Source organism: Tachyglossus aculeatus, chromosome 1 (assembly GCF_015852505.1).
Source record: "Tachyglossus aculeatus isolate mTacAcu1 chromosome 1, mTacAcu1.pri, whole genome shotgun sequence".
Lineage (NCBI taxonomy): Eukaryota > Metazoa > Chordata > Mammalia > Monotremata > Tachyglossidae > Tachyglossus > Tachyglossus aculeatus.
Window position 1 is genome coordinate 168,963,142 of NC_052066.1, and position 27,267 is coordinate 168,990,408.

The following is a 27,267-nucleotide window of genomic DNA, read 5'->3' on the forward strand; positions in this document are numbered from 1 at the left end:
GAGGATGGTGGTGAGCGCTTAGTACAGTGCTCTGCATACAGTAAGCGCTCAGTAAATACAATTGAATAAATGAATGGCGGTGTTGTATACAGTGACGGGAAAGACACGGGTAGGACAGGGTTTGGGTGAGAAAATACGGAGTTCAATTTTGGACATGTTTAATTTGAGGTGTCAGCGGGACCTCCAAATAGAGATGTCTTGAAGGCAGGAGGAAATATGAGATTGCAGGGAAGGAGAGAGGTCAGGGCTGGAGATGTAGATTTGAGAATCATCTGCACAGAGATGGTAACTGAAGCCACGGGAGTGAATGAGTTCTTCAAGGGAATGGGTAGAGAGGGAGAATAGAAGGGGACCCAGAATTGAGCCATGAGGGACCCCTATTATCAGAGGGTGGGTGGCAGAGGAGGAGCCAGCAAAAGAGTCTGGGGAACAGAGAGATAGGAGAATCAATAATAATAATAATAATAATAATAATAATAATTATGGCATTTATTAAGGCTTACTATGTGCAAAGCACTGTTCTAAGTGCTGGGGAGGTTACAAGGTGATCAGGTTGTCCCACGGGGGCCTCACAGTCTTAAGCCCCATTTTACAGATGAGGTAACTGAGGCCCAGAGAAGTTAACTGACTTGCCCAAAGTTACACAGCTGACAAGTGGCGGAGCTGGCATTTGAACCTATGACCTCTGACTCCAAAGCCTGGGCTCTTTCCACTGAGCCACGCTGCTTCTCTATCAAGGGAGGGCAGTGTCAGTGAAGCCAAGGTTGGATAGAGTTTCAGGGAGAAGGGGGCTTAGGGAGCGTGGGCTACATTGTCAAAGGCGACTGAAAGGTCGAGAAAGATTAGGATGGAGTAGAGGCCATCAGATATGGCGAGCAGGTCATGGGTCAATCCCCAAAGACGGACAGGGCAGGGATGAGAAGACAAGGTGAATGAGAGCAGGACAGGAGGGAAGAGAAGCCAGATACCTTCGTGAACATAATCACTGACAAAAATTACGGTGTTTATTAAGTGCTTACTAGGTGTCAAGCACTGTTCTAAGCACTGGGTTAGATACAAGTTAAACAGGTTGTCAACAGTCCCTGTTCCATATGGGGCTCACAGTATAAGTAGGACATACTTGGGATCTTCTGGTTGTGAGAGGTTAGTGCTATGAATCAGAAATAACAATAACAGTAATAATAATATTTGTTAAGTGCTCACTATGTGCTAAACATTCATTCATTCAATCATATTTATTGAGCGCTTACTGTGTGCAGAGCACTGTACTAAGCACTTGGGGAAGTACAAGTTGGCAACCTATAGAGACGGCCCCTACCCAACAACGGGCTCACAGTCTAGAAGGGGGAGACAGACAACAAAACAAAATATGTGGACAGGTGTCAACTCATCAGAATAAATAGAAATAAAGCCAGCCGGTCCCAAATGGGGCTCTCAGTCTAAATATGAGGGAGAATGGGTATTGAATTCCCATTTTGCAGATGAAGAAACTGAAGTACAGAGAAGTGAAATAACTTAAAGTCACAGAGCAGACAAGTGGCAGTCAGGATTAGAACCTAAGTCCTCTGACTCCGGGGACTGTGCTCTTTCCACTAGGCTACTAGGTGATTTTCTACCAGCCCCACTTTTCTACAGGGATAAGAATAATAATTACGGTACTTGTTAAGCATTTACTATATGCCAAGCACTGTTCTAAGCACTGGGTAGAAACAAGTTAATCAGGCTGGACACAGTCCCTGTCCCACAATGGACTCATATTGTTAATAAGCGCCAGCCTCTCAGACTGGTTCTTGCATCAACCCCACACTTCATTCCAGCCAGTTTCTTCTTTGTTATCTCACCTCCTTGGGTCGGCAACACACTCCTGCCATTATCCCTCACCCTACAGTCAGGCAGGCAGGCAAGCAGACAATCATATTTAAAGGGAATTTACTGTCCCCCCATCCTCCCCCTCTCCATCCCCCCCACCTTACCTCCCTCCCTTCCCCACAGCACCTGTATATATGTATATATGTTTGTACATATTTATTACTCTATTTTTGTACATATCTATTCTATTTATTTTATTTTGTTAATATGGTTTGTTTTGTTCTCCCCCTTCTAGACTGTGAGCCCACTGTTGGGTAGGGACCGTCTCTATATGTTGCCGACTTCTACTTCCCAAGCGCTTAGTACAGTGCTCTGCACACAGTAAGCGCTCAATAAATACGATTGATGATGATGATGATTGATTGACTGTGTGCAGAGCAGTGTACTAAGCACTTGGGAGAGTACAATAGAACAATAAACAGACACATTCCCTGCTCATAACGAGCTTACAGCCTAGAGGGGAAGACAGACATTAATATTAATAAATAAATTAGGGATGTAATTACAGACTCTGCCCCTGCAGAGCTGGGAAGGACAGGGGAGACTGAAGAGGACATGCAAAGTGGGTAAAGATGGCCGCTTCCTGTTCACCCAGCAGCTAGACACTAATGCCCCAGCCCTATCAGTTTGGGAGAGCCTCCAGAGAGAGAGAGAGAAAGACGGACAGAGACAGAGAGAGAGCCTTGGCGGGACAGAAAGCAATTAACCTCTCTCGGCTGTTTTCCCTGACAAGGCAGTTCTGAAGCCAAAAGAGTTTATCTGGGGGAACGGATGCTTCATCTCTTTGCCACTGCCCCAGGCCCCTGCCTTCCCTGCAGCGCCACACAACTAACAGGGTGGCAGTGGCAGCAACCCAGGTAGCTCTTTCCCTCCAACATACCCAAGCCCCAATTTCATTCAATCGTATTTATTGAGCACTTACTGTGTGCAGAGCACTGTACTAAGCACTTGAGAAGTACAAGTTGGCAACATATAGAGATGGTCCCTACCCAACAGCGGGCTCACAGTCTAGAAATGGGTTCCCAATGGGTTCGGCTCCTCTGGAGTCCCACTGGCTCCTTCCATCATCAGCCTGGGAATGACAGGAAAGATCCCCCTCTCCTTGCCATCCTGCCATACTGCCAACCCACAGGTCAAACCCAGCCTGAGTCAGCTGAGTCAGCCCTAACTGAAATCAACACCCAAAGGTATTGCTGGAGCATTCCTGGTATCCGGATCGCTGGACTAAGCGCTCGGGAGAGTTGGTAGGCACCATTCCTGCCCTCGAGAGGCTCACAATGTAAATGGGGAGAGAGAGGACCACTGTTTCTCTCTCAGGAGATGCCAAAAAGGACTTTGTGCCCCTCACTCTAAACACCCTGGGTACAGGGAGAGAGTAGGAGGACCTCAGAGCTCGCTTATCAATCAGTGGTATTTATTGAGCACTTTCTGTGTGCAGAGTGTTTCAGAGCATACGATACAACAGAGTTGGTAGACACAGTCCCTGCTCACAACAAGCTTACGGTCTACAGTCCAGAAAAAAACAAGGGCAGCAGCAATGGCAGTAACAACAACCAAATCACACAACCCAGGCAAATGAAAACACCACTCAATGTGGGAAGACCGCTGCTGGTTTCATGGGGGACAGACAGGGACTGTGTTTGATCTGGCTATTTTGTATCTGCCCTACTGCTTAGCCCTTAGTCAGTGCTTAGTAAATATCACAATTATTTTTATTTATTTTTGGTACTTTTTAAGCACTTACTATGTGCCAGGTACTGTTCTGAGCACCAGGGTAGATACAAGATAATCAGATTGGGCACAGTCCCTGTCCCTCTTGGGGCTCACAGTCTTAATCTGTGCATCTCACAGTCTCACAGAGGGAAACAGCGTGGCGTTGTGGATAGAGCACGGGTTGGGAGTCAAAAGGTCATGGGTTCTAATTCCGCTCTGCCACTTGTCTGCTATGTGATCTTGGGCAAGTCACTTCACTTCTCTGTGTCTCAGTTACCTCATCTGTAAAATGGGGGTTAAGACTGTGAGCCCTGTGCAGGATAGAGACCGTATCCAACCTGATTTCCTTGTACCCAGCCCAATGCTTATCAGTGCCTGGCACATAGTAAGCACGTAATGTCAGAATTATTATTAATCCCCATTCAATTGAGATAACTGAGGCACACAGAAGTGAAATGACTTGCACAAAGTCACACATAGAAGAAAAGTGATGGAGGCAGGAGTAGAACTCAGGTCCTTCTGACTCCCAAACCCATGTTATATCTGATGAGCTACACTGCTTAACGTTATTATTCCCTGTGCAAAGGGGTAGCAACGCCATTGGCATCTTCCCCTTCAGACCCACAGGAACTAGTGTTTGTGTAGATCAATCTGTAAATGTTGCTCCCAGGGCTTCTGTGGCCAAGAGCCTGGATTAATAATAATAATAATGGCATTTGTTAAGCACTTACTATATGCAAAGCACTGTTCTAAGCACTGGGGAGGTTACAAGGTGATCAGATTGTCCCACGTAGGGCTCACAGTCTTCATCCCCATTTTACAGATGAGGTAACTGAAGCCCAGAGAAGTGAAGTGACTTGCCCAAAGTCACACAGCTGACAACTGGCAGAGCCGGGGTTTGAACCCATGACCTCTGACTCCAAAGCCCGGGCTCTTTCCACTGAGCCACGCTGCTTCTCTAAGGATTAGGTCAGAGATGGAACCAGGGCAGTGACTAGAATTTCCTCTCACTCTGCATCCATTTCTGTGTTTCTCCATCATGCAACTCTGGACTTCTGTGACACAAATGCCCAAAGTATGGGATTTTCTGCTAGTATGTGCATCTACACATATAGGGAATGAAGAAGACAGGCAGGCAGGATCCATCTTTACTGCCATTTTTGGAAAAGGGGAGGTTGAGTCAAAAGAGAAGAGCTGATTTGCACCAGGTCCCAACATTCGTCACTGAACCAATTGGATAGTCCAAAGCTACCACTGTAGCAGACCTGTTTTGCCCCTCTGTGGCAAGATGGCCAAATGACAAAACTGTCCCATCGAGGGTCCTTAATCCCGGCTGTCCCACCACATGGGAATCTCCAAATCAACAATAAGGAGAGTAAAGAAATCTCTGCCCCTAGCCTCAGCTCTTGGAATCTTCCCTCTGGGTTCTCGGCTCCCTGGAGGATGCCTACCTGCTTCCCAGCCTCTAGGATTTACTCCCATAGCCTACCTCTCACTGGGTAAGTTGAAGGTTATTTGCCTTTTTTCCAAGGTGAAAATGGGCTAGCCAAGAGCAGATCCTGGCACAGCCCCTCCCAGGCTATTTGATGTAGTTATAGAAAAGCTAAATGATGAAGCCTAATAATAATTTATTTCTGCTCCCAGTAAGGGTCAGAGGGCAGACTTTGAGGGCAGGAATCATGTCTACCTGCTGCCTGGATTGTTTTTTTACAGAAACAGTCAGAACATGTTTCCCCACTCCTCAAGAAACTTCAGAGTTTGTCCATATACCTCCACATCAAACAAAAACTCCTCACCATTGGCTTTAAATCAGTCAATCACTTGCCCACTCCTACCTCACCTCACTAATCTCCTACTACAAGCCAGCTGGCACCCTTTGCGCTTCTAATGCCAATCTCCTCACTGTACCTCGATTTCATCTATCTTGCTGCCAACCCCTCGCCCATGTCCTGTCTCTGGCCTGCAATGCCCTCCCTCCTCAAATTCAACAGACAATTACTCTCCTCACCTTCAGAGCCTTATTGAAGGAACATCTCCTCCAAGAGGCCTTCCCTGACTAAACCCTCTTTTCTCTTTCTTCCACTCCCTTCTGCATCACCCTGACTTGGTCCCTTTATTCACCAACCCCCAAACCCCACAGCACTTATGTACATATCTGCAATTTATTTATTTATACTAATATCGGTCTCCCACCTTCTAGACTGTAAGCTCATTATGGGCAGGGAATGTGTCTGTTCATTGTTATACTGTGCTCTCCCAAGGGCTTAGTAGAAAGTGCTCTGCATAGATTGATGGGTTTGTAACAATTAGGATAGAAGGAGCTTTCACTGGTTAGAGTGGAGAATGGGGCTGGGAATACTGGGGAAATTTGATCAGCTCTCTGGCCTTGGCCTTGGAAGAAGTTTCCATGTGGTCTTGAAAAGACTCTATAGTTCTAGTTGTATTCTTTCACATTTTTTTCATCGCTCACTGAAGTTCAATTTTTCTTCTTTACATTTTTGTCTTTTTTAGATTGTCATGTGGGCTCGGTTCCAAACCCTATATCAAACCCATTGTTTTTATTATTATTTGTAATGATGATGATGATAATAATAACAATTTTAGTATTTAAGCACTCATTGCCAAGCACTGTGCTAGATTGTGTAGACAGAACACAATCATGACCTAGTGGATTGAGCATGGGCCTGGGAGTCAAAAGGATCTGGGTTCTAATCCCGATTGTCACTTGTCTGCTGTGTGGCCCTGGGCAAGTCACTTAACTTCTCTGTGCCTCAGTTATCCCATCTGTAAAATGGGGATTAAGAATGGGAGCCCCATGTGGAACAAGGATTATGTCCAATCTGATTAGAAGAGAAGCAGCGTGGCTCAGTGGAAAGAGCACGGGCTTTGGAGTCAGAGGTCATGGGTTCGAATCCCGGCTCTGCCACTTGTCAGCTGTGGGACCTTGGGCAAGCCACTTAACTTCTCTGTGCCTCAGTTACCTCATCTGTAAAATGGGATTAAGACTGTGAGCCCCACGTGGGACAACCTGATCAACTTGTATCCCCCAAGTGCTTAGAACAGTGCTTTGCACATAGTAAGTGCTTAATAAATGCCATTATTATTATTAGGTGAATCTACCCCAGCACTTAGTACTGTGCCTGGCACAGAGTAAACGCTTACCAAATGCAAAAAAAAAAAAAAATCCCCCACAATCAGATCAGACACAGTCCCTGTGCCACATGAGGCTCACAGCCTACGTAGTAAGGAGACAGGTGTTGAATCCCCATTTTACAGATGAGGAAAGTGAGGCTGAGAAAAGTGAAGAGACTTGCCCAAGGTCATACAGCAGGGAAGTGGCAGAACTGGGATTAGAACCCAGATTTCCAGACACCCCGACCTGTGCTCTTTCCACTTTGAGAAGCGAGAGAGGGGAAAGAAGGCAGTTTTGTAGCAAATCAATCAATCAATCAATCGTATTTATTGAGCGCTTACTATGTGCAGAGCACTGTACTAAGTGCTTGGGAAGTACAAATTGGCATCACATAGAGACAGTCCCTACCCAACAGTGGGCTCACAGTCTAAAAAGTGGGCTCACAGTCTAAAAGCAATGCTTTTAGCAAATCCAAAAGCAAATCCAAAGCAATGCTGGTCTGAGATGTCAGGGTGGGGCAGAGGGGTGGTTCCCAGCCCGGATCAGTTCCTTACCTGCGATTTGAGTTGGACGTACTCCTCTGAGCCAAACGGGACACTCCTCAGGGAGGTGAGGTAGTCATAGCAGATGACCGCCGTCTACAAACCAAGGGAAGGGACACTGTCAGCGCTCGGCCCTCATAGTCACCTCTCCACCCTGGGACGATTGACTGCCCACCACGAGTGGGAATCCTGATACAGCGGCAAGCAAGAAAGAGCACGAGCCTTGTTTCGACATGAGCTGAAACTAACCGAGCACCTATCCATCTAACAGAAGGAGCCTCTGACTTGTTTCCGTGGAAGAGCCGAGAGCAGAATAGTCCCCAACACCCAACTCCCTCTACCAGAGCTACCATCGGGTGGCTCTGGCCTACTCCCAGCATGACCCACAAGTAAACCGATACAGAACTCAGTGCCTCTGCGTGGGTGGTACCCACCCTTGCCATGTGGCCCCTGGGCTGCCTCCAGCTGGTCAGGAGCACTCTCTGAAACTCAAAGTGGTAAGAGGAGGAAAAGGAGAGAAGAGAGAGAGCATCCCAACCGCTCCTAGCCACGGCTCTCGCCGCCGCTGTGCCGCACACTCGTCAGTCTGAGGGACCCAAACAGAAACCCAAAGGAACAGGCTCTGAGACCTGGAGAGGAATTGCTCGATTTGAGCCCTGACCTGGAGAGACTGGTGGAGCAGGGATGGGAACCGAAAAGGGACAGGAGGAGGAGAGAAAAAAGCAAGTGTGTGTGTGTGTGTGTGTGTGTGTGTGTGTGTGTGTGTGTGTGTGTGTGTTCATGATTGTCTGCCCATACATGTGTGTGCAGGAGTGTGTACCTACACATGGATGGGTAGGAATGGTCAGGGGGAAGAATGTAATAATAATAATTATGGTAATTGTAAGGGGCTTACTATGCGCCAGGCACTGTACTAAGCACTGGGGTGGACTCAAGTAAATCGGGTTGGTCACAGTCCCTGTCCCGCATAGGGTTCACAGTCTCAATCCCCATTTTACAGATGACGTAACTGAGGCACAGAGAAGGGAAGTGACTTGCTTAAGGTCACACAGCAGATAAATGGTGGAGCCGGGATTAGAGCCCATGACCTTCTGCCTCCCGGGCCCATGCTTTAATCAGAGGGAGGGAGGGAGGGAGACAGAGAGAGAGAGAGAGAGAGAGAGAGAGAGAGAGAGAGAATGCATGTGTGTGTGTGTGTGTGTGTGTGTGTGTGTGTGTGTGTGTGTGTGTGTGTTCATGACTGTCTGCCCATAGGGGTATAACTGTACACCTACATGCAGGACTGTGTACCTGAACCTGCATGGGTAGGAATACACAGGTCAGGGATGGGGGCATGCACTGGAGTGTGAGTTCATTTTGGCTGCATGAATACGGCATGAATGTTGGGGCACAGGGGTGGTAAGAGTATGTGGGGGGGGGGGGTGGGGTTTGCCCATAATTGCCCCTGGAGACGTATTTTCTCCGACCCAACAGGAAACCTACCGTGGTGACAGCCCTGCCCACTCGGACAGCTCCAAAGTCATTGGGGTCCAGGTACTTGCTGCCGTACACGTAGATCCCAGAGGAGGCCAGGGCCACCCCAGTCCATGAGGCAAACTTCAAGGCCCTCCTGGCCATGCTGCCAAACCCTGCAAAGGCAGAAGAAAGGGGATGACTGACATCATCACCATGCAGGCCTTCTCCCGGAGTAAAAAGGGTGAAGCTCTGCTGTCCGCATCCCAGGCAGGAAACTGTCAACTATCCTGCGCTGCTCAGAGTCTCTTTGGTGAAGAAATTCCCCAGCGAGACCCCTCCCCTAGACAGCGATGCCACTGAGCTCATCCCATCAACCACCCCTATCCACCAGGCCAGGCTGCTTCTCCAGTTAAGCCAGGCCTATAGCTCTGCTCACATTTTTAGAGGGAGGTGCTGGAAATTGAGAATGCTCTCTTCTGTCCTACACTTTCCAGAAGGTAGACACAGCTACTATGTTGCCTTAGTTTCCTCTTCTAGACCCTGTCTGTTTACTGTTATACTGTACTCTCCCAAGTGCTTAGTATAGTGCTCTGCATACAGTAAGTGCTCAATAAGTATGATTGACTGACTCCTCTCCTGACAGCATGAACTGCTTCCCTCCTAGCCTGCTCCCTCAGATAGGCTCGGGAGAAACTGCCAACTGCCCTTCAGTTCTCGGAGTTTCTTTTCTAAAGAAATTCCCCAGCAAGACCATCCTCTAGACAGCGATGCCGCTAGGCTCATTCAATCAGCCTCCCCTTTTAGCAGACGCTCTACGTAAAATAAATGAACCTAAAGAGATGATTTCCTTTCTGGGTCGCACCCAGATCTCCTTAGCAGCAGAAAAAGTGTTACATTTTTCAAGCATGGAGTAAATTATATAACTGCTGCTACAGACATTGGTGTTTTTTCAGGTCATGAGAATGCCCCCTTCCTCGTGAGCCCCTTTCAATCAATCGTTTGGGCTGCTATGCCTCCAGACAAAACCCACATTTCAGCATCATCCTGAGGTTTTCATGGACAGGGCCTGCCACCTCCCTCCTCCTCCTCCTCCTCCTAGTCTCGCCCGCTCTGTGGGCACACGGGTAAGGTGATGGTGAGTGGCAGGAGGGCTTTGTCCAGTCCCCTAGATTCCCACAGCTGCCGCTGCCAGACTTCTCTCGCTTCGGCCCCAACTCTTTCCCACTCACAGGGTGCCAGGCCAGTTCTGGGCCCTCGCCTCGCTGCATCCTAGGAAGGCACCGATCCAGCCCCAGGACCTTGTGGTTCCTTCTGTGCCCAACAGCCCTCCCTCAGTGGCACCTTCAGGTAAGAGGGACACATTATCCCACCCACCTTCATTTCCAAACAGGGAGAGCTAAGGCATAAATAAGGGGTGGCTCATTTACTAAGCAACTACTGCAGGTACAGCGCTCTACTTGGGCTGCCCTGCAGAAGCTTATCATAATAAAAATAGCATCTGTTAAGCACTTGCTATGTGTCAGTCACTGATTTAAGCATTGGAAAAGATACAGGAAAATCAGGTTAGACAAAGTCCCCATCCCACACAGGGCTCACGATCTAAGCAGGGCGGGAATGGATATGGATTGAATCCCTGGGTTACCGATGAAGCAACCCAGGCACAGGGAAGTTAGGTGACTTGCCCAAGGTCACACAGCAGACCAGTGGCAGAGCCAGGATTACGACCCAAGTCCCCTGTCTCCCAGGCCCATGTTCATTCCACTAGGCCACCCTGCTCCTAAAGTGGTTTGCAGGGTTAGGAATTGCCAAATATACCCTAGAATAAGAGCACAGATATAATCAATCCATCAATGGTATTTATTGAGCACTTACTATATATTGTACTAGGCACTTGGGAGAGTACAATACAACAAAATTAGCAGACTTGTTCCCTGCCTATAACAAGCTTACCATCTAGAGGATGAGCTTATAAATAATAGGAAGCAGTTAAACAATGAAATAAACAATTTAAACACATGAGAAGCAGCTTGATTAGGGAAAAGACCACACACCTGGGAGTAAGGAGACCTTGGTTCTAATTCTGACTCTGCCACTTGCCCATTGGGTGACCTTGATTAAGTCACTTCATCTCCCGGCACCTCAACTTCCTCCTCGGTCAAATGAAGATAACATATTTGCTCTCCATCCCCCTTGGACTGTGAGCCCCCTGTGGGACAGGGACTGTGTCCAACCTGATCATCTTTAATCTATCCCCCCATTTAGCACCATGTGTGGAACATAATAAGCACTCAACAAATACCACAACTGCTACTGAAGCAGCGTGGCTCAGTGGAAAGAGCCAGGGCTTTGGAGTCAGAGGACATGGGTTCAAATCCTGGCTTTGCCAACTGTCAGCTGTGTGACTTCGGACAAGTCACTTGACTTCTCTGGGCATCAGTTACCTCGTCTGTAAAACAGGGATTAAGACTGTGAGCCCCTTGTGGGACAGGACTGATCCCCCTCCTTCTTCTCTCCCTCCTCCCCCTCCCTGTCCCCCCTGCCTTACCTCCTTCCCCTCCCCACAGCACCTGTATATATATGTATATGTCTGTTCATACTTATTACTCTATTTATTTTACTTGTACATATTTATTCTATTTATTTTATTTTGTTAATATGTTTTGTTTTGTTGTCTGTCTCCCTCTTCTAGACTGCAAGCCCACTGTTGGGTAGGGACCATCTCTATATGTTCCCAACTTGCACTTCCCAAGCGCTTAGTACAGTGCTCTGCACACAGGAAGCGCTCAATAAATATGATTGAATGAATGAATGACAACCTGATCACCTTGTAACCTCCCCTGCACTTAGAACAGTGCTTTGCACATAGTAAGCGCTTAATAAATGCCATCATTATTATTACTGAAAGAAATAAAGGGATAAAAATCTGAGTTCTAAGGAGACTAAGGATGGGTCTGACCCATAATGAGGAAGATTGGTCTGGGAATGCCTCTAGAAGGAGGAGGCTTCTGAGGGAAACTTTGAAGCTGGAGAGAGGTGGATTGGACAGATGGAACAGGAAGAGAATTCTACGCAAGGGGATTGTCCTGAGAAATGGTTCAGAGCCCAGAGAGTCAACACTGGGTTACGGTTTGGAGGCGACCTGGGGATACAGCACAGGCCTGTTGAGTTAGAGGATTTGGATTCTCATCCCAGCTTGCCTGGTGGGTAACCCTGGGCAAGTCACTTCACTTCTCAGGGCCTAATCTGGAAAAAGGGGATTAAGACTGTGCTCCCCATGTGGGACAGGGACTGGGCCCACCTGATTATCTTGTACCTATCCCAGAGCTTAGTACAGTGCCTGGCAAATAGTAAGTACTTAACAAATACCACTAAAAACAGACAAGAAAACTGGTTCATACATGAGCCCTCCAAGCCAAGTACCAGGGTCCCTGGAGAAACGGACACTTGAGTTCCTATTTCTCCCCTTTCCAAACACATTTCTATTGAAGGAGGAGTCTGCAGGAGATTCCAAGATTTTGCTCTGTCTATGGCTGTGAAAGTGCCCTTGGGTCTGTTCCATTTAAGTACTTTGATATTCTCCCCTCCTCCAGGCTCCCAGAACTTCTCTATATAGTCGTCTAATTTATTTTAATATCTGACAACGCCTCTAGGCAATCAATCAATCATATTTATTGAGCACTTACTGTGGGCAGAACACTGTACCGTGCTTACAGTCTAGAGGATGAACTTACAGGGCAGGGATTGTCTCTACCAACACTGTTTTATAGTGCTCTTTCAAGTGCTTAGCACAGTGCTCTCCACTTAGTAAACCAATCAATCTATCTCCATCACCTTGTCCCCTCCCACCTCACCTCCCTGCTCTCCTTCTAAATCCCAGCCCGCACACTCCGCTCCTCTGGCGCTAACCTTCTCATCGTGCCACATGCTCAACTGTCTCACTGTCGACCCTGGCCCACGTCCTACCTGTGGCCTGGAATGCCCTCTCTCCTCAAATCCGCCAAACAATCACACTTACCCCCTTCAAAGCCCTACTGAAGGTTGACCTCCTCCAAGAGGCCTTCCCAGACTAAGCTCCCCTTTTCCTCGGCTTCCCCTCCCCTCTCCGTCGCCCCAACTTGCTCCCTTTGCTTGATCCCCCTTCCCCACCCCACAGCACTTGTGTATTTATGTACGTATCTATAATTCTATTTATTTGCATTAATGCCTGTTTAGTTGTTTTGATGTGTATATATCTATAATTCTATTTATTTATACTGATGCCTGTTTACTTGTTTTGATGTCTGTCTCCCCCCCCTCTAGACTGTAAGCCCGTTGAGGGCCGGGATTGTCTGTATTGCTGAATTGTAGTTTCCAAGCACTTAGTACAGTGCTCTCCACAGAGTAAGTGCTCAATAAATATCATTGATTGACTTTTATTGAGCACTGACTTTGTGCAGAGCACTCCACAAAGCACTTGGGAGAATACAATACAATTGGTAGACATGATCCCTGCCTTCAAGGAGCTTACAGTCTAACGGTAAGTGGTAAGTGCTCAATAAATACCACTGATCGATTGGGTATTCACCTAAAACCCAGGGAAAGGTCAGAGGATAAAGTCCTATAATTATCAGGTTCCAAGCCTCCTCTTCATAGTTTGAAGAGGAAAATTTCACGTAAGTTTAAAGAATCAACCTTTCTTAAAGTCTCAGCCTCTTTGACTCCAACAAAATCCCAGAAATAAGCAGCTTGTTCCAGTGGCTAGAGCACGGGGCTGGGAGTCAGAAGGTCCTGGGTTCTAATCCCAGCTCGGCCACTTATTTGCTGTGTGACCCTGGGCAAATCACTTAACTTCTCTGGGCCTCAGTTCCCTCATCTATAAAATGGAGATTAAGACTGTAAGCCCTACATAAGACATGGACTGTGTCCAACCTGATTAGCTCCTATCTACTCCAGCACTTAGTACAGTGCCTGGCACATAGTAAGCACTTAACAGATACCATTTTAAAAAAAATACCCTGCCTGTCTCGAGGGTGCCAGCCGATGGTCCCAGCTGTGGAATCTCTCTGCCACTAGACTACTGGGCACAGACTGGGAAGCAGAGAACTCTATAGGGTAGGGCAAGCTCTCTTCTGAACTCAACTCTCTCACTCCCCTATCCCTTCGTCAATCTTGTACGACAAACCCACAACTCTGGATCACCTCCCCAATCTGCTTCCTTCACTCCTGTACTCGATCCACAGAGCGCTCATGGCAGAAATCTAGATAATAATAATAATAACAATAATAATAATAATAATGGCATTTATTAAGTGCTTACTATGTGCAAAGCACTGTTCCAGGTGCTGGGGAGGTTACAAGGTGATCAGGTTGTCCCACGGGGGGCTCACAGTCTTCATCCCCATTTTACAGATGAGGTAACTGAGGCACAGAGAAGTTAAGTGACTTGCCCAAAGTCACACAGCTGACAATTGGCAGAGCTGGGATTTGAATGCATGACCTCTGACTCCAAAGCCCATGCTCTCTCCACTGAACCAAGCTGCTTCTAGATATCAAGCTGACCTCATCCACTTGAAGTTCATCCTTGTGTGCCTTAACTCTGTCCTCACCTCTGCCCAGCAAAATTATTTCTCCATCCTTATTGAAACCCACTACCCATTGCTCTTGTCAATTGTTCCAGATGTTTAACTCACTCCTCAAACCCCCTGCCCTCCTCTTCCTCAACCTCTTGCCCCCAATGACCTGGCTACCTACTTCACTGAGAAAATTGAAACTATCAGGTGTCATCTCCCTAGAATCTCCCCTGCTCCTCACCAGTTCCTCCCCACTCCGGCCCCTTCTTCAACTCTCCCATCTTTCCCAACAGAATCTCAAGAGATCTCCTGCCTTCTCTCAAAATCCACCCCCTCCACCTATAGATGTGACCCCACCCCTTCACACCTTATCAAAACACATGCCCCATCCCTTCGTCCCTCCCTGACTGTCATCTTCAACTATTTGCTCTCCAACAGCTTCTTCCCCATTGCTTTCAAACGTGTTTGTGCCTCCCCTATCCTTAAAAAACCCTCCCTTAACCCCATGGCTCCCTCCAGTTATCACTCCATCTCCCCCTTACCATTCCTCTCCAAACTCCTTGAGTAAGTTGTGTACAGCAGCTGTCTTCAGTTCCTCTCCTCCAATTCTCTCTCTGACCCCCTCCAATCTGGCTTCCACCCCCTTTGCTCCACAGAAATCACCCTCCCAATGGTCACAAGTCATCTCCTTGCCAGATCCAACAATCTCTACTCCATCGTTATCCTACTAGACCACTCAGTTGCCTTCGACACTGTCGACAACCCCCTTCTCCTGGAAACATTAACCAACCTCGGCGTCACCGACACTGTCCTCTCTTGTTTCTCTTCCTATCTCTCTGGCCACTCATCCTCTGTCTCTTTCGCTGGCTCCTCCTTTGCCTCCCACCTCCTAACTGTAGGGTCCCTCAAGGTTCAGTTCTGGATCCCCTTCTATTCTTCCTCTACTCTCATTCCCTTGGAGAAATCATTCACTCGCGTGGCTTCAACTACCAGCTCTATACAGATGATTGCCAAATCCACATCTCCAACCTGATCTCTCTCCCTCTCTGTAGTCTCATTTCCTCCTCCCTTCAAGACATTCCTACTTGGATGTCTTGACATCACCTCAAACTTTACATGTCGAAAACAGAACTCTTTATCTTTCTACCCAAACCCCATCCTCCCCCTGACTTTCCCATCACTGTAGACAGCACCACCATCCTACCTGTCTCTCAAGCCTGTAACCTTGGTGTTATCCTTGACTCATCTCTCTCATTCAACGCACAGCCAATTTATCACTAAATCCTGTTGGTTCAACCTTCACAACATCACTGAAATCCACCCTTTCCTCTCACTCCAAACTGCTGCCGTGTTAATCCAAGTACTTACCCTATACCACCTTGATTACTTTAACAGTGTCTCTACTGACCTCCCTGTCTCCTGTTTCTTCCCACTCCAGTCCATACTTCACTCTGCTTCGCGGATCATTTTTCTACAGAAAAGTTCAAGTCATGTTTCCCACTCAAGAACCTCCAGTGTTGTCCATCTACCTCCACATCAAACAGAAACTCCTTACCATCAGCTTTAAAGCAGTCAATCACCTTCCCTATCTCACCTTGCTGCTCACCTACTACAACACAGCCTGCCCACTTTGCTCTTCTAATGCCAACCTACTCACTGCACCTTGATTTCGTTTCTCTCACCGCCGACCTCTCACCCACACTCTACCTCTGCCCTGGAACACCCTCCCTCGTCATATCTGACAGTCGATCACTCTCCCCACCTCAAAGCCTTACCGAAGGCACCTCTCCTTCGAGAGGCCTTCCCTGACTAAGCCCTCATTTCCTCTTTCCCCACTCCCTTCTGCTTCACACCGATTTGCTGCCTTTTTTTTAATGGCATTTATTAAGTGCTTACTAGGTGCCAAGCACTGTTCATTCACACCTACCCTCAGCCCTATAGCCCTTATGAACATATACATAATTTATTTATATCAATGTCTGTCTCCCCCCTAAACTGTAAGGCCACTGCAGGCAGGGAATGTGTCTACCAACTCTTATACTGCACTCTCCCAAGCACTTTAGTACAGTGCTCTGCACACAGTAAGTACTCAATAAATAGGATTGATTGATTGAGCTCTTACTGTGTGCAGAACACTATACTACGCACTTGGGAGAGTCCACTACAATTAGTGGACACATTCCCTGCCCATACAAGCTTGCAGTCCCAGATAAAGCTGTATATAGTCTACTTTGGACAGCTGCCGCTGACTTTTCCCCAGAATCTTTCTCTCTTTCTGCCCAGTTCTTTCTTCTCCTGAGGTCCTGCAGTCAACTCCAGGGCTACCCACCTTGGTCTAAGAGGACCATCCCTTCCAAAAGGGAAGGAGCGGCAGGAACAGACGAAACAGGCCAAATTCTGTTTGGATGCCAACATCCCCTGCTAATAAAAGCAGTGGAAATTAAGATTCATAAACGAGATGATGGAAGAGCCCAAATGTCTCTAAATAGACTGGAGTTCCAGTTTCCATACGGTGTCAGCAAGTCTTTAACATGCAAATGAGCTGTTAGCACTCCCTCCGGGGATCTTAAAAGACCCTGTCAGCCATGAAATATGTCTGTCGATGAAAACACCTTTCATTATTAAACCCTTTGCTAATGAATCACCTGCTGCAGTTGGTTTGCGGACCTGAACTTGTGGCTTTGACTTTCACCTGACTTAGCTTCTCTCGCACCGTTTGCCCGGTTTGGGTTTTGAGGGAGATTTTGGTCAGGTCAGATGTTCCTTTGAGGTTCTGGGATTCCTCTAGATGCTAAGATCATTAAGGGCAGGGGGCGTGTCTATCAGCTCTGTTACACCGTACTCTCCCAAGTTCTTAGTACAGTGCTCTGCACACTGTAAGTGCTCAATAAACACCGTTTAGTGATCGATGGATTCTGTGGTGGTGAAGTTTGCTTGCACTTGGAAAAGTGTGTTTGAATGGACTTTACCACCAAAAGGGTGTCCCTGGAAGGCCAAGAAAATTGAGACATACTGTTCAGTAGGAAATGGCCAGTTTAATGTATGAAATATATAGGAGAGTTTTCAATCCTCAAGGGCAGACATCATCTCTATCAATTCCACTGTATGGTAATAATAATAATAATGATGGCATTTATTAAGTGCCTACTATGTGCAAATCACTGTTCTAAGCGCTGGGGAGGTTACAAGGTGATCAGGTTGTCCCATGGGGGGCTCACAGTCTTTAATCCCCATTTTCCAGATGGGTAACCGAGGCACAGAGAAGTTAAGTGACTTGCCCAAAGTCACACAGCTGACAACTGGCAGAGCCAGGATTTGAACCCCTGACCTCTGACTCCAAAGCCCGTGCTCTTTCCACTGAGCCATGCTGCTTCCCCATGGTACTCCCCCAAGAGTTTAGTACAGTGTTTTATACACAGTAAGCACTCAATAAACATCAATGGCCGGGAACCACGGAAAAGCCCCCAGTGGGCTGTGGAAGGGAGAGGCTGAAAGTTCACAATGGTAATCAGATCAACCAATGGTATTTACTGAGCACTTACTTTGTGCAAAGCACTGGACTAAGCGCTTGGGACCATACAATACAACAGAGTTGGTAAACACATTCTCTGCCCACAAGGAGCTTACAATCTAAGGAGATTCCGAAACATTCATTGGGCCGGGGAAAAGAAGAGGTGTAAGGAGCCCCCATACTCAACTCTCTTCCCTTTTTCACCACAATCCATCAGTCAATCAATCAACTGAATTTATTAAGCGCCTACTGCGTGCACAGCACTTACTTAGCATTTGGGAGAGTACAATGTAAGAGTTGATAGGCACGTTCCCTGCCCAGCAGGAGCTTAGAATCTAGTCACCTCCACCCTCTTTAATGAAAACAAAAATATTGCACTGAACAATATCAATACCTGTGCCAATAATAATAGTACATGCCAAGCACTGGATAGATACAGGATAAACAGGTTGGACCCAGAACCTGTCCCAGGTGGGGCTGGCCCAATTAGTGTTCCTGCTATTGTTTTTGTTTCCCCTGAGGAGACTAGAAGATCTTGTGGATGACTGAGGACTGCCTCACCCAGCCAGGGCAAGGGGCAAAGGGAATCCAGAAACTGTGACCAGGGGGAGCTTGCTTGGTCATTTTCCTACAAAAACATTCATACCACGTTTCCCCATGCCTCGAGAACCTCCAGTGGTTACCCAGCCACCTCCACATCCAACAGAAACTCCTTACCATGGGCTTTAAAGCGCTCCATCACCTTGCCCTCTTTTACCTCACCTTGCTGCTCTCCTCCTATAATCCAGCCCGCACACTTCACTCCTCCAATGCTAACCTTCTCACTGTACCTCAATCTCATCTCTCTCGCCCCTGACCTCTCACCCACGTCCTGCCTCTGCCCTGGAACGCCCTCCCTCTTCATATCCAACAGGCAATGACTCTCCCCCACTCCAAGGCCTTATTGAAGGCACATCTTCTCTCCTCCAAGAGGTCTTCCCTGACTAAGCCCTCCTTTCCTCTTCTCCCGCTCCCTCTGTTCATCCCCCCTCAGAGCCCCACAGCACATATGTATGTATCTGTAATTTATGTATTTATTTATATCAATGTCTGTCTCCCCCTCTAGACTGTGAGCTGGCTGTGGGCAGGGTTGTTATATTGCGCTCTCCCAAGCACTTAGTACAGTGCTTTGCCCACAGTAAGCTCTCAATAAATGACTGAATGAGTGAATAATAATAATTATGGTATTTATTAAGTGCTGATGTTCTCTCTGCCCTAAGGCTTCTAAGTTTGTGGTCCTGCAGAGGGCGTGGAGAGGAAGAGTGAGACTGTGAGGAGGTGGTTTAGGGAGGGGAAGTTTGGGCCAGAAAAAGGTGCCCACTTCAGCCTAAATGTATGCTGAATTGAAAGTGTTGGGACTGCCCCATTCGGGCGAGGGAGAATGCAGACCGTATACACTTCCAATCATCCAAGCCACAGCCTCAGATATCTGTTCCCGGCACCCTCCCCAGGGCAGACTTACGACCCAGCACCATTCCCACCTTACTGAGTACTGATGGCCCGATGGCCCAAGGTGGCAGAACAACTTCCCATCAACCAGCCAGCCCAGGCCAATCCCCAGTCCTGGATCTCCATGCCTCCGTGACCCAAGGGGACCAGCTAGGATGGTAGGGGTCACATCATAGTAAAAGCAACCATAATGCTGCCTTTTTCTTTAAATGGTATTTATTAATAATAACAATAATAATAATAATTGTAGTATTTGTTAAGCTCTTATTATGTTTCAAGCACTGTACTAAGTGCTGTGGTGGATACAAACAAATTGGGTTGGACACAGTCCCTGTAATAATAATAATAATAATTGTGGCATTTGTTAAGCGCTTACTGTGTGCCAAGCACTGTTCTAAGCACTAAGGTAGATACAAGCGAATCAGGTTTGACTCAGTCCCTGTCCCACTTAGGATTCACAGTCTTAACCCCATTTTACAGATGAGGGAACTGAGGCATGGTTAAGTGACTTCCCCAAAGTCACACAGCAGATAAGTGGGAGAGCCAGGATTAGAACCCAGGTCCTTCTGACTCCCAGGCTGGTGCTCTATCCATGAGGCCACACTGCTTCTGTACCACGTGGGGTTCACAGTCTCAATCCCCATTTTAAAGAAGAGGCAACTGTGGCCCAGAGAAGTGAGATGACTTGCCCAGGTCCCATAGCAGACAAGTGATAGAGCCAGAATTAGAACCCATGACCTTCCGACTCCTAAGCCCGTGCCATATCCACTACGCCATAAGCGCTTACAATGTGCCAGGCACTGTACTAAGCGCTGGGGTAGATACAAACAAGTCAGGTCCGGGTCCCACTTGGGACTCACAGTCTTAATCCCCATTTTACATATGAGGGAACAGAGGCACAGAGAAGTGAAGCGACTTGCCCAAAGTCACACAGCAGCAGACAAGTGGCAGAGCTAGGATTAGAACCCAGGTCCTTCTGACTCCCAAGCCCGTGTTTATCCACTGGGCCACACTGCTTCTTATGTCTTGAATTTGTAGTGTACTTATTTTCCCATCAATGACTTTACTTTGTTTTCACTGCATCCCTGTAAGGTACAGAAAAGCATGGATTATTATCCCAGTAAATAAACAAATGGGGGTTTTTGTTAAATGCTTAGTACAGGCCGAGCAGTGTACTAAGCGCTGGGTTAGATCCGATACAACTGGATCAGAGACAGTCCCTGTCCCACGAGGGGCTTACAGTCTAACAGGAAGAAAGAATAGTTACTTCATCCCCATTTTACAAATGAGGAAACTGAGACCCAGGGACTTCTTCCCTTGAGAAGCAGCGTGGCTCAGTGGAAAGAGCCCGGGCTTTGGAGTCAGAGGTCATGGGTTCAAATCCTGACTCCACCAATTGTCAGATGTGTGATTTTGGGCAAGTCACTTCACTTCTCTGGGCCCCAGTTACCTCATCTGTAAAATGGGGATTAAGACTGTGAGCCTCCCATGGGACAACCTGATCACATTGTAATCTCCCCAGCGCTTAGAACAGTACTTTGCACATATTAAGCACTTAATAAATACCATCATTATTATTATTATTATTACTCAAGATTATACAGCAGGCCAATGGCGGAGCTAGGACTAAAGGGGAGGAGGGGAAGAAGGGAATCTTTCTGCAAATAACTGAACCTCCAACGGTTGCCAATCCATTCATTCATTCATTCATTCAATCGTATTTATTGAGCGCTTACTGTGTGCAGAGCACTGTACTAATACAAGTTGGCAACATATAGAGACGGTCCCTACCCAACAGTGGGCTCAGAGTCTAGAAGAGGGAGACAGAGAACAAAACAAAACATATTAACAAAATAAAATAAGTAGAATTCACCTCCACATTAAACATAAACTCCTTAGCCTCATCCTTTCTCACCTAAACAGTCTCCTACTCCAGCCCAGCCCACAAACTCCGCTCCTCTAACGCCACCTTACTCATTGTGCCCCAATCTCAATCAATCGTATTTATTCAGCGCTTACTGTGTGCAGAGCACTGTACTAAGCGCTTGGGAAGTACAAGTTGGCAACATATAGAGACATTCCCTACCCAAGAGTGGGCTCACAGTCTGTCTAGAACAATAACAATAACAATCTCATCCATCTTGCTGCCAATCGCTTTCCCCCTAGCCTGGAATTTCCTCCCTCTCCACGCATACCAGATCACCACTCTCTCCAAAGCGTTGTTAAGCAGCTTGGCTCAGTGGAAAGAGCCTGGGCTCGGAAGTCGGAGGTCATGGGTTCTAATCCCTGCTCCGCCACTTGTCGGCTGTGTGACTTTGGGCAAGTCACTTGACTGCTCTTTACCTCAGTTACCTCACCTGTAAAATGGGGATGAAGACTGTGAGCCCCCGTGGGACAACGTGATCACCTTGTATCCTCCCCAGCGCTTAGAACAGTGCTTTGCACATAGTAAGCACTTAACAAATGCCATTAGGATTATTACTATCTTCAAGCCGCCTTCCCTGATTAAGCCCTTTACGCCGGGCTCACTCCCCTTTCTGCATCATTCATTCATTCATTCAATCGTATTTATTGAGTGCTTACTGTGTGCAGAGCACTGTACTAAGCGCTTGGGAAGTACAAGTTGGCAACATATAGAGAAGGTCCCTACCCAACAGTGGGCTTACAGTCTAGAAGGGGGGAGACAGAGAACAAAACAAAAAATATTAACAAAATAAAATAAATAGAATAAATATGTACAAATAAAATAAATAAATAAATAGAATCATAAATACATACAAACATAGATACATATATACAGACATATATACATATATACAGCTTACAGCTTGTAACCTCCCCAGCGCTTAGAACGGTGCTTTGCACGCAGTAAGGGCTTAATAAATGCTATTATTATTATTATGTCTTTGTGGGGTTTTCAGAGAACAATCTTTGAAAACAATCATCCTAAGGAGGAAAGAAAAACTACACTATCAGGGGCAATCTATTAGGAAGCTTTTCATTTATTTCCTAAAGGTCTTAGGGATGCAACGTTACCACATCAAAAAGCTTCATCATCTATACACTTAGGTCTGTGACCTTTGGACATTTGCTATTCACCCAACCCCACAACACTTATGTACATAACTTTAAATTATTTAAATTATATTATAAATTATTCACGTATATTACTACCTATATCCCCATCCAGACCGTAAGCACATTATGAGTAGGAAACGTGTCCGCTAATTCTGCTGAATTCTCCCAAGTGCTTAATACTGTGATCTGCACATAGTAAGGGCTCAATTAATACCACTGATTGATTGACTGATTGATATTTACTGAGCACTTACTAAGTGCAGAGAACTGTACTAAGCACTTGACTTCAAATCACAAAATACAGAAATACTGGCACCCCAAAACACAGAAAGGATCTCAATTAGCACATTCATCTTATCTAGGGTGTTGTCAGCTTCTCTCTGTCTGCAGGGGTTTGTTAATAATAATAATTGATAATTTAATTAATAATAATAAATTATTATTAATTAGGGAAGCAGAGTGGCCTAATGGAAAGAGCACATGCCTACTAGGCAGAGGACCTGGGTTCTAAACCCAGCTGCCCCACTTGCCTGCTGTGTGACCTTGGGCAAGTCACTTAACTTCCCTGGGACTCAGTTTCCTCATCTGTAAAAGGGGATCCAATACCCTTGGCGCAGTGGATAGAGCACAGTCTTGAGAGTCAGGAGGTCATGGGTTCGAATACCAGTTCCACCACTTTCTGCTGTGTGACCGTGGGCAAGTCACTTCACTTCTCTATGCCTCACTTACCTCATGTGTAAAATGGGGATTGAGGCTGTGAGCCCCACATGGGACAGGGACTGTGTCCAACCTGATTTGCTTGTACCCACCCCAGCGCTTAGTACAGTGCCTAGCACATAGTAAGCACTTAACAAAAACCACAATTATTATTACCTCCCGCTGTTGGGTAGGGCCCGTCTCTCTATGTTGCAAACTTGTACTTCCCAAGCGCTTAGTACAGTGCTCTGCACACAGTAAACGCTCAATAAATACGATTGAATGAATGAATGAATGAATTACCCGTTCCCGCTCCTGTTTAGACTGTGAGCCCCATGAGGGACAGGGTCTCTGTGCGACCTGCTGATCTTATAACAATGCCAGCACTTAAAACAGCAGCTTAGCAAATTTTGTACAGATTTATTACTCTATTTTACTTGTACATATTTACATATTCTATTTATTTTATTTTGTTAATATGTTTTGTTTTGTTGTCTGTCTCCCCCTTCTAGACTGTGAGCCCGCTGTTGGGTAGCGACCGTCTCTATATGTTGCCAACCTGTACTTCCCAAGCACTTAGTACAGTGCTCTGCACACAGTAAGCACTCAATAAATATGACTGAATGAATGAATGAATCCATAATCATACAGTTACTGCTTTATAATAATAATAATTATTATTAAGCAGATACTATGTGCCAGGCACTCTATAATGCTAAACACAAGAACGTAACCATATAGACTGGAAGTGTAGTGAATTTAGAGGTGGGTGTGTTATTTTTTGTTGTTTCTATTATTTATAGTATTTGTTAAGTGTTTACTATGTGCCAGGCACCGTACTAAGAGAAGCAGTGAGTGAGAAGCAGCGTGGCTCTGTGGAAAGAGCCTGGGCTTTGGAGTCAGAAATCATGAGTTCAAATTCTGGCTCTGCCACTTGTCAGCTGTGTGACCTTGGGCAAGTCACTTCACTTCTCCATGCCTCAGTTCCCTCACCTGTAAAATGGGGATGAAGACTGTGAGCCTCCCGTGGGACAACCAGATCACCTCGTAACCTCCCCAGCACTTAGAACAGTGCTTTGCACATAGTAAGTGCTTAATAAACATCATCATTATTATTATTACTATTATTACAAACAATAATAATAATTATGGTATTTGTTAAGCACTTACTATGTGCCAAGCACTGTTCTAAGCACTGGGGTAGACACAAGGTAATCGGGGTGTCATTCATTCGTTCATTCATTCAATCGTATTTATTGAGCGCTTACTGTGTGCAGAGCACTGTACTAAGCACTTGGGAAGTACAAGTTGGCAACATATAGAGATGGTCCCTAACCAACAGTGGGCTCACAGCCTAAAAGGGGGAGACAGAGAACAAAACAAAACATATTAACAAAATAAAATAGAATAAAAATGTACAAATAAAATAAACAGAGTAATAAATGCATACAAACACATATACATTTATACAGGTGCTGTGGGGAGGAGAAGTAGGTAAGGCGGGGGGATGGAGAGGGGGAGAGGGCTCACAGTCTTCATGCCCATTGTACAGATGAGGTAACTGAGGCACAGAAAAGTTAAGTGGCTTACCCAAGGTCACACAGCAGACAAGTGGCGATGCTGGGATTAGAACCCACGTCCTTTGACTCCCAAGCCCGGGCTCTTCCCACTAAGCCATGCGGCTTCTCCAGTCAGGTTGGACACAGTCCCTGTCACACCTCAGGTTCCCAGTCTTAACCCCCATTTTACAGATGAGATAACTGAGGCTCAGAGAAGTGAAGTAACTTGCCCAAGGTCACACAGCAGACAAGTGGCAGAGCCAAGATTAGATCCCAGGTCCTTCTAACTCCCAGGCTCGGGCTCTATCCACTAGGCCGTGCTGCTTCTCAGAAGCAGCTGAGGCCCAGAGAGGTCAGCCAGCAGACGAACAGCAGGAGTCTAATTAATAATTATAATGATAATAATGATGGTGTTTGTTAAGCGCTTACTATGTGCCAAGTACTGTTCTAAGCACTGGGGGGATACAAGGTGATCAGGTTGTCCCCCGTGGGGCTCACAGTCTTAATCCCCGTTTTACAGATGAGGTCACTGAGGCACAGAGAAGTGAAGCGACTTGCCCAAGGCCACACGGCTGACAATTGGCGGAGCGGGATTAGAACCCAGGACCCCTGATTCCCGGGCCCGTGTTCTTTCCACTCGGGCACGCCGCTCCTGTGTGTAAGGCCATGACAAAATGACAGGAGCGGTGAACGCTCAGAGTCACCTCTGAGAGGGCTTCGAAGAACGACAGCCTGTTGCCAGGGTGGCTGCGGAATGGGAAACCTCCTAGCCGGCCTTTTGCGTCATCTCTGTCCATCAGGGAGCTAATAATCAATCAATCAATCAATCAATCAATTGTATTTATTGAGCGCTTACTGTGTGCAGAGCACTGTACTAAGCGCTTGGGAACTACAAGTTGGCAACATATAGAGACAGTCCCTACCCAACAGCGGGCTTACAGTCTAAAAGGGGGAGACAGAGAACAAAACCAAACGTACTAACAAAATAAAATAAATAGAATAGATATGTACAAGTAAAATAAATAAATAAATACATAGAGTAATAAATATGTACAAACATAATAATATATCATATAATTAGATAAATTAAGTCAATTAAAATGATTATGTGAATTAAATTGTCTAAATTAATGTATAATAGATTGGGCTCACAGTCTAAAAGGGGGAGACAGAACAAACTAAACATACTAACAAAATAAAATAAATAGAATAGATATGTACAAGTAAAATAAATAAGTAAATACATAGAGTAATAAATATGTACAAACATAATAATATATCATATAATTAGATAAATTAAGTAAATTAAAATGATTATGTGAATTAAATTGTCTAAATTAATGTATAATAGATTGGGCTCACAGTCTAAAAGGGGGAGACACAGAACAAAATCAAACGTACTAACAAAATAAAATAAATAGAATAGATATGTACACGTAAAATAAAGAAATAAATACATAGAGTAATAAATATGTACAAACATAATAATATATCATATAATTATATAAATTAAGCAAATTAAAATGATTCTGTGAATTAAATTGTCTAAATTAATGTATAATAGATTAATATAATCATTGTTATTACTATGGTATTTGCTAAGCAAACAAACTTGTCTGCTGTGTGACCTTGGGTGAACCACTTCACTTCTCTGTGCCTCGGTGACCTCATCTGTCAAATGAGGATTGAAACTGTGAGCCCCACGTGGGACAACCTGATTACCTTGTATCTACTCCCGCGCTTAGAACAGTGCTTGGTGCATTGTAAGCACTTAACAAGTACCATAATGATTATTATTACTACTATGTGCCAGGCACATAATAAGCGCTTAACAAGTACCGTAATTATTATTATTACAATGTGCCAAGTACAAAGTTAGCGCTTAACAAGTACCGTAATTATTATTATTATTACAATGTGCCAAGCACATAGTAAGCGCTTAACAAGTACCGTAATTATTATTATTATTATTATTACAATGTCCCAAGCACATAGTAATCACTTAATAAGTACCGTAATTATTATTATTATTACAATGTGCCAAGCACATAGTACGCGCTTAACAAGTACCGCAATTATTATTATTATTACAATGTGCCAAGCACATAGTAAGTGCATAACAAGTACTGTAATTATTATTATTATTACAATGTGCCAAGCACATAGTAAGCGCTTAACAAGTACCGTAATTATTATTATTATTACAATGTGCCAAGCACATAGTAAGTGCATAACAAGTACTGTAATTATTATTATTATTACAATGTGCCAAGCACATAGTAAGCGCTTAACAAGTACTGTAATTATTATTATGATTACAATGTGCCAAGCACATAGTAAGTGCTTAACAAGTACCATAATTATTATTATTATTTCTATGTGCCAGGCACATAGTAAGCGCTTAACAAGCACCATAATCATCGTTACTATTATTACTATTATTATTATTAAGCACTTAGCAAGCACTTATATGTCTCATATGACTGCTTGTTTTGTTTTGTTGTCTGTCTCCCCCCTTCTAGACTGTGAGCCCATTGTTGGGTAGGGACCGTCTATATCTGTGGCCGACTTGTACTTCCCAAGCGCTTAGTACAGTGCTCTGCACACAGTAAGCGCTCAATAAATATGATTGAATGAATGAATGAAGTACCGTTATTACTATTATTAATAAGCA

At 45.6% G+C, this 27,267-nt stretch overlaps 1 protein-coding gene across 4 annotated transcripts in view; it reads right to left on the reverse strand.

Moving 5' to 3' along the window:
- The window catches only part of ADCK1 (aarF domain containing kinase 1), a 151,035-nt gene that overhangs the window by 119,085 nt on the left and 4,683 nt on the right, over positions 1–27,267 (reverse strand). For 3 of the 4 annotated variants that reach the window (XM_038744034.1, XM_038744025.1, XM_038744008.1), the window contains exons 1-3: positions 24,625–24,648; positions 8,740–8,885; positions 7,270–7,353 (exon numbers count right to left, since the gene is read on the reverse strand). In XM_038744034.1, coding sequence (XP_038599962.1) covers positions 7,270–7,353; positions 8,740–8,874 — 219 coding nt within the window. In that variant the 5' untranslated portion in view covers positions 8,875–8,885; positions 24,625–24,648. Of the gene's footprint in view, positions 1–7,269; positions 7,354–8,739; positions 8,886–24,624; positions 24,649–27,267 lie in introns of those variants that run through there. The other variant, XM_038744017.1, reaches the window with a different exon arrangement.